This window comes from Pygocentrus nattereri, chromosome 2 (genome assembly GCF_015220715.1).
Source record: "Pygocentrus nattereri isolate fPygNat1 chromosome 2, fPygNat1.pri, whole genome shotgun sequence".
Classification (NCBI taxonomy): domain Eukaryota; kingdom Metazoa; phylum Chordata; class Actinopteri; order Characiformes; family Serrasalmidae; genus Pygocentrus; species Pygocentrus nattereri.
In genome coordinates, this window is record NC_051212.1 from 49086398 (window position 1) to 49095132 (window position 8735).

At 36.9% G+C, this 8735-nt stretch overlaps 1 protein-coding gene across 2 annotated transcripts; it reads right to left on the reverse strand.

Moving 5' to 3' along the window:
- Positions 1-3361: 3361 nt before the first annotated feature.
- On the reverse strand, positions 3362-4798 carry LOC108416749 (C-C motif chemokine 2-like). Of its 2 annotated transcripts, XM_037535449.1 has the most exons (4): positions 4658-4798; positions 4335-4449; positions 3838-4195; positions 3362-3804 (listed from the first exon to the last, which is right to left on the reverse strand). In XM_037535449.1, the coding sequence occupies exons 1-4, from the start codon at positions 4713-4715 to the stop codon at positions 3589-3591; spliced, it is 747 nt and encodes a 248-aa protein (XP_037391346.1). In that variant the 5' UTR covers positions 4716-4798; the 3' UTR covers positions 3362-3588. The 2 variants fall into 2 exon arrangements, with proteins under 2 accessions (XP_037391346.1, XP_017544957.1); XM_017689468.2 differs by having other exon boundaries at positions 3362-4195.
- Between the last annotated feature and the right edge of the window lie 3937 nt (positions 4799-8735).

Below are 8735 nucleotides of genomic sequence, written 5' to 3' on the forward strand. Positions count from 1 at the left end.
CGAGAGTGTTTGTTCATCATTGCACCGGGCATGCTCTAAACTTGGGTCTTAGAGGGATCTGCCGAGCTGGTTTATCGCTTCATTCTCTGGTTTCTGAGGGAGAACACTGTCCAAGGAGACTCTTCCTAACAGTACTGTAGAAACAACTTGTTAGTAAAGACAATCATTTGGAGGGAAGTCTCTCAGACCACAAACCCAGCAGCCCCTGATCCCCCACCCCTCTCTGTCACCTAGTACAGCATGTTCACATCCAGGGGCAAACTGGACCCTCAGCTACATTAAGAAGTTCCTGCAGTCCAGAACTTGTCTAATTTAAAAGGAAAAGAAAACATTTCCATTTTGTTATTAGGAATGCAATATGAACCTCATTGAACTGCCTGGAAGCCTGGAAAAATGCCAAATGATATCAATTACAAAACCAGCGGACTTATCATATAAAGATCAAACATAAAAACTAGCCACTAAATAATTTAGAACAATGAAAGAAACAATTGTCTTCAAATTGACCTTGAAAACACATTCTTGTTGTTAAAGAAAGAAAGCTGGAAGACGAGTTTTAATGTTCTCACCTGGCTTATACTACCAGCACTGTTATATAAAGTTATATATATTGTATAAAGTTATATTAAATATATTGGGTGGACTGCAGGAGAATTTGATTAATTTTTGATTTCTGAAATTGAGATGTAAATAAAGTCATTTACAGGGCTCCAAACTTCAGAACTGTCCTAAAAATACTGCCAGGGTTCTTAAAGAGAAAACTGGCCGTACAAAATATTAAACTGCTCTGTTTACATGACACTGTTCTATAGAATTTGTGTACTATCATATTATTAATTCCCAAAAAATGATAAATGTCAGATAGAAATAGAGAGACTACATGCTTAATACACATACACACACAAATTGATGCACAATGCACACAAACACACAAATCTTTGGCTCATAAAGGCACTTTTGTATATACAATACAATGTTATTGTATTGTATGTTATAAAAGAAATGGCCCAAAATGACTTGGAAAAAGTCTGGTTCCATTGACTTACATTAAAAATAAAGTCTCCTCTGTAAAGTTAGCATTTTGGACATACAAGATTTTCTGACAACTGTTTCTGACTGTGTTCAGGTTTTATTCCAATAACTATGAACATTTGCATACATTAATACTGGAATGAGCCAGCATGCATGATGATGGACATTATTAACACTTGATTTATCATCATTTGTGGTGGTACCTTTAGCATAAAAATAGAGCGAGATCATCGTCCCTTTAAGACACTGTCGGAAAATCACTGTCCACAACAAGCACTGGACCGGCCTGTACTAGCATAGTCAAAATGATTAGAAAGACTGTGGAATTCCAAGAAAAACTGCTTAAATGTCTGTTTCAAGCTTTAATTATTCATGTTTAAGGTAAAACCATGAATAAACATGATTGTTAGCTTGACGCTAATATTACATAGGATTTCCATTTGACAAGCTAATGGACATTAGCATTAGAAATTTGATGGAAAAAATGCCACATTTAAAGAGACTCAGAAACACTTTCTGGATTAAACATGGCTATATTTAGGGTGGGTGTGGAAGACTGACCCCCTCCTGACTTTACAACTGCGTCCTAAAGACACTTAGTGTTAACTCTTAAAGAAAAGCCACACGAATTTCACACATGAATATACAGAGATTAGCAGAAAAGAAAATATTTGAATAAACAAAATTTATGGTGTAATTGATGATATTAACGAGTCTCTGTGGCGGCTGTGAAGGTGTCAAAGAAAAATATGGACCCAAGAAATTCTTGTTACTTTTTATTGTTTTTTGTTGTTTTTATGTTTATTTGAATTATGAATACGACTTTATTCTAATGTATATTGTGATAAACTCACTGCTGAGGTAACTTGTTTAAAATTTGCTTAGATGCCTAAAACTTTCACACAGTACTGATATATATATATATATATATATATATATATATATACATATATATATATGGAGAGAGAGAGAGAGAGAGAGAGAGAAATTTGAGAGAGAAAGAAAATTGTGTCTTCATTTTTGTTGATTTGAAATTTTCTGTAATGATCTCCAATAGCATGGCCATTATATGCCATTATATTAAAATATATTAACTAAAATATATTAACTAAAATATATGAACTTAGATTACATTAATTAAGCAATGCAAAGTTCTGCTATGAGGAACATTTCAAGCTAACAACTTGAGCTGGACAAACAAAGCCTGTAAAGGAGTGTTGTTTTTCACAGATATACAGTTGATGATTCAGTAGATGTTGTTAAGTTCAGTCTTTTACTTCATACCAACTCCGTTTGTGATGCAAACATGCATATATTTGTGAAACTGGGCATTTTTTTCCCTTTTCCAAGCTGGATGGAAAGCAGAGCTCCGGTTCATGTGTAAGAAATCTCAAACCGCTGCTTATTTGACTACATTGTATCTACGATGGTATTTTAAAGTGTGTTCAGTAACCATGCGTGTTGAATATGGCAGTATACTAAATTAGTGATATGTTAGTCTACATACGGTATCAACAGATCCATATTGTATTCATTATTGCTCCTTCAGTGCAGTTCAAAAACCCTTTGTTTGACATCAAAGCAATGCAAATGAATGACACTTCAGATACCTATACATGAATTACATGAACCTGTGCATTATAAAATATTAAAGCACAAACACTTTGAGCAGTAAAGAATGTGATATGGATTTCTCTCGACTAGGCTCACAATTTGTTTAGTAACATTGGATGTAGATTTAAACTATATGTTTAATTCATCAACATATCATGAAGTATACAGTAGGTTCAATTCATTACCAATATGCTTACTCATTAATTAATATCACAGCTGTGAGAAGAAAACCTTATCTGTAAAATGGTAACTTTACAGGAGAGGGACAAAACCTACTTAACTTTTAATGTAACTCAATAGAACCAGACTTTTTCCCAAAGCATTTTGAGCCGTTTCTTTTGGTCCATTCATCATGAAATTTACACACAATGTAAAGAGCAACAGGCATCTTCAGATTATATCAAAAACTAAAAAATGATGAAAATGGACATACAAGGTTTTTTCTGACAGCAGCAATAACAGCAGCGATAACAACGAACAGCCATATAAATATATATATATATATATATATATTTATATGGCTGTTCGTCAACATGCCACAAATTCTTCAGGTAGTTCCCATCAAGTATTACTGAATTAGTTACATTCAAACATAATATAAAAAAGAAATCATGACCTACCAAAAGGGAAAATTCATACTTTTATTTAGTTTCTCACAAGCTACATTTTTAAACAGTACTACAAATAAGAAAATACTAAATTCCCATATTAGTTGTGTTTTATCATTACTCTCATTGAAATATAAAAACAATAACAAACTATGAATAAACTTCTGTGGTTGGATAAATAAAAAATGCAAAAGTACATCTGACAGTAAAGGAAGAGTTGTGCATCTTTTACACAGTGATAGAAAACACAGGAACACACAGAAGCTCCAATTCACACTAATCAAGGCAGAACAGGCGTTTGGGTACTTACAGTAAATCAAGGTTTCTCCTCTGATTACAAAGAACCTTTGATACAAAAGTAAGATCTGCTACTTTTAGCTGGTACCTGCTTTATGCAAAACATGGTGTTCTTGTTTGGAGACTGTTCATTCATTACTGAAGACAGCGTGTCTCTCTCTTCTGAGTACAGAGACTCTTCTAGCTCTGTGTTCTTTGTCTTACTGATTCCTGCAGGGGATTCATTCTCATCTGATGATTTACGGGACTCGCTTTCATCCCCCTCGTCTACCGAAGACGTCTCTGTGCTCTCCCTGTTGAAGCTTGGTGAGCTCTTCTTCAGTGAGTCGTCTTCGACCGGTGACTTAACCGTTGTTTCTGTTTCTATTCTGCCCGCTGTCTTTTTACTTGGCATTGATACAGGTGTAGCTGTCATAGAGGGATTGGAGGGAACTCTCGTAGAAGGATTTGAGGGAGCTGTTGAAGAGGTTTTTGGGGGAACTGTTGTAGAGGGCTTTGAGGGAGTTTTTACTGTTAAGCCTTTACAAATTGCTACTGCTTCTGCTCTGCTGGCGCTTTTCCTTTTATCCACCACACACATGGCAAATTTGGTCCAGCTCCTTTCAGGATCAGCACATACAGTCCTGCCGTGTATGGTGGTAAACCTGTGAATGAATATTAAAGTTATTATAGTGATATTTTGGAGGGTTTTGCAACCTAATTTCATGGTAATTCTCTGAATATTATTCTAGAGGACCTGCATTATGGCTCTATAACAAATAAAAATGAAGAAATCTTACTCGCCTCACTGCTTTGATAGAACAGAGTGCTGGATCCTGAAGCACGTACTTCTCAATTTTCGTGACTTCAATGTTCTTGTATGATAGCCTTAGGCAACAGTCTTCTGGAGGTCCAATACCTGAGGGAAAAAAATCACTGATTTTCTTTCTTTCACTGATGTATTTTCAGTAAACTGAAGTCACATGAAATATTCTTCACTGACACTTTACCCTGATACTGGTATTGACATATAAACACACACTTTCTCTCTCTGAAACCCACCGTGTCACCACCACAGTTTTCACTGCTGAACTGAACTAAAACTCTGAAATCACTTGAAAACTCACCCGCTAACGTGGTGGCCGTCCACTGCACAGCCAGTAGTAGTATGACAAACAGCTGCATCTTGTTCTGAGGCGTGTTGGTTACTGTACCTTAGAAACAACTTGTTAGTAAAGACTATCATTTGGAGGGAGGTCTCTCAGACCACAAACCCAGCAGCCCCCGACCCCCCATATCTCTCTGTCACCTAGTACAGCATGTTCACATCCAGGGGCAAACTGGACCCTTGGCTAGATTCCGAAGTTCCTGCAGTCCAGAACTTGCCTAATTTAAAAGGAAAAGAAATTTCACTTTTCCATTTTGTTATTAGGAATGCAATATGAACCTCGTTGAACTGCCTGGAAGCCTGGAAAAATGCCAAATGATATCAATTACAAAACCAGCGGACTTATCATATAAAGATCAAACATAAAAACTAGCCACTAAATAATTTAGAACAACGAAAGAAGCAACAATTGTCTTCAAATTGACCTTAGAATTAGATCTAGTTGTCAAAGAAAGAAAGCTGGAAGACAAGGTTTAATGTTTTTACTTGGCTTATACTACCAGCACTGTCATATGAAGTTATATATACTATTTCTATAATAAATTATATAAATATATTGCGTGGACCGGGCGGCACGGTGGTGTGGTGGGTAGCGCTGTCGCCTCACAGCAAGGAGGGCCTGGGTTCGATTCCCCGGCCGGGTAACCTGGGTCCTCTCTGTGTGGAGTTTGCATGTTCTCCCTGTGTCTGTGTGGGTTTCCTCCGGGTTCTCTGGTTTCCTCCCACAGTCCAAAGACATGCAGTCAGGTCGATTGGACATGCTAAATTACCCCTGGGTGTGAATGTGTGAGTGACTGTCTGTGTCTGTCTGTCTGCCCTGCGATGGACTGGCGACCTGTCCAGGGTGTGTCCTGCCTTCTGCCCGAAGACTGCTGGGATAGGCTCCAGCATCCCCCCGCGACCCTGACGGAGAAGCGGCTTAGAAAATGGATGGATGGATATTGCGTGGACTGCAGGAGAATTTGATTAATTTTAGCTTTCTGAAATTGAGATGTAAATAAAGTCATTTACAGGGCTCCAAACTTCAGAACTGTCCCTAAAAATATTGCCAGGTGTCTTAAAGAGAAAACTGGCCATACAAAATATTAAACTGCTCTGTTTACATGACATTGTTCCATAGAATTTGTGTACTATCATATTATTAATTCCCAAAAATGATAAATGTCAGATACAAACTGCAGTCACTGCTGTCAGAAGAAAATCTCATATCTCTCTTTCTGTTGTTCGATATAATTTGAAAATGCATGTTATTTTTTACATTGTGTGTAAATTTCATGAGGAATGGTTCAAAAGAAATGGCCCAAAATGACTTGGAAAAAGTCTGGTTCCATTGACTTACATTAAAAGTAAAGTAAGTTTTTTCCTTCTCTTCTGTAAAGTTAGCATTTTGGACATACAGGATTTTCTGTGATTTATAATGTTTTAAAACAAATCAGTGTAAATTCAGACTGTGTTCAGGTTTTATTCCAATAACTATGAACATTTGCATACATTAATACTGGAATGAGCCAGCATGCATGATGATGGACATTATTAACACTTGTACTAGCCTGTACTAGCATAGTCAAAATGATTAGAAAGACTGTGGAATTCCAAGAAAAACTGCTTAAATGTCTGTTTCAAGCTTTAATTATTCATATTTAAGGTAAAACCATGAATAAACATGATTGTTAGCTTGAGGCTAATATTACATAGGATTTCCATTTGACAAGCTAATGGACATTAGCATTAGAAATTTGATGGAAAAAATGCCACATTTAAAGAGACTCAGAAACACTTTCTGGATTAAACATGGCTATATTTAGGGTGGGTGTGGAAGACTGACACCCTCCTGACTTTACAACTGCGTCCTAAAGACACTTAGTGTTAACTCTTAAAGAAAAGCCACACGAATTTCACACATGAATATACAGAGATTAGCAGAGATTAGCAGAGATTAGCATTTACCCTCATCTGTCGCTCTGAATTCAGTTCATGAAGGCCTTGTTATTTAGCTGATGAGCTGAGTCAGGAGTGTTTAATGAGGCAGTGTGCTGAAGTCTGCAGTGTTTTGGCCCATGAGGACTGAAGCCTGACACTAATGGGTGTAATATTCCCGAAGTATTAGGAAATACAAACCTCAGGTGGAAGTTGGGACAGTATGTAAAATCAGAGACATTATAAAGGAGGAGACTGGTCACTGGTTGACATATGAATGGGGTAGCTCGTAATGCTCAACATGGTGTCTGTGTCCATAAAACGTCCCTCCCTTCAGTAGAATGGGCCAATCAGCTGCTGTTTAAGCTGCAAGCTTATATATAAGTAAATATGCTTTTGATGTTTTATGATAAATATGTTTTTAAAACTATAATATGGCTTTTGGCTTTATGTCATTCCCCATTCAAAGAGATAAGAGCCTAGTCTTGTATTTGTGGTAAAGGTGGTGTTGCCAAAATGGCCCTCAAGTGCTCAGACTTTCTTACAATCATTTTGGACAATTGCAAATAGATTTGTAAATCCATTTTGAATTAATTTAAACAAAAACAGGAAAAAGACAAGATATTTCGTGTTTTATATGATCAACTTCATTGTTTTGTTGCAAATATAAGCTCATTCTGAAATGGATGCCTTCAACATGTCAAAAAGATTCAAAAGATTAGGGCAGGGCAGTTTAAGACTAGGAACACTGGGCGTCATTCACCAACCTTTCTTAAGAAGGAACTTCTTCTTAAAACGTAGACTGTTTCTTAGAACCTTTCACGAGAACATATTCAAAAACAAACCCAGGAAGATATTTGGAGAATGAGGTAAAATGTTAAATGATCATGCTTGGGTTTAAAAGGAGCATCCAGGAATAGGTGACTCTCACTGGTTATCACTTTGACACAAATGACAGTGAATAATAAAAAAAAACATATTTTTTTGAAGAGTGGTTGGAAGGATTATGTTTTTCTCCCTCTACAGTGCAAAATATCATCAAAAGATTTAAGAAGTCTAGAGAAAAGGGCAAGGCCTAAAACCACAACTGTGTGCTTGTGACATTAAAGAATGGCATGGATAACACCACATAGGCTAGGGAATACTTTGACAAACAATTGTCAATGAACACTGTTTGTCACTCCATTCACATCAGGTAATCTAAACCAAAGAAGCAAAGAAACAAAGACTGTTACCAGCGTAAAGTTCAAAAGTCAGCATATGTCATGGTATTGTTTTTGTGTTTTTAATTTAATACAAGAATTTACTGCTTTCTGTCTTCATTAATATTTCACATATAGCCCCACCTCTGTTTGCTTTGTGGCGGTTTAAAACACTGGGCCTCATTTATCAATTTCTAGATTTTTTCTTAAATGTGTTCTTGACAAAGGTCCTAACAAAAAGTCTACATCAGATTCATGACGTGTTCTTAAACCACAGAACTGTTCACTCCTTTGTGCTCTTGAGTGTGTGTAGATTCTATTATTACCTAAGAACAAATCTCAAATAAGAAAACATGTCACCCGCGACCCTGAAGGAGATGCGGCTTAGAAAATGTTTGTGTATATATATATATATATATATATATATATATATATATATAGAGAGAGAGAGAGAGAGAGAGAGAAAGAGAGAGAGAGAGAGAGAGAGAGGGAGAGAGAGAACCCAGCTGATCCGAAATGTTGATTCACTAACACTCAACAGAGATGCAACACAGATATAACTCTGTTCTGTCTTATTGCACCCTAGGAACTGTAGAAAGGTCTGTCTGGACAAGAGGAGGGGTTCTCAACATAACCTCTCCACAGCATTTAGGCCCACTGTCAGCATGATCAAAAAACCTTCAAGCACAAGTAGAAGGTGCAAATATAAATAAGCCCCCTGGAGTTCTACTAAACAAATACCAGGTTCAAATACTAGATTACTGATCTTCAAGAGGACTACTCACACCAGGGTACAGCTGGGTAACTCCACAATCGTTCAACAGCTTTGTCGGTCACCCACAACCATCTAAAGTGAAAGCATACAAGAGCTCACTTGGCAAAGGTTCAGCATCCTGTGCTTCCTCCAGCTAGAGCTTT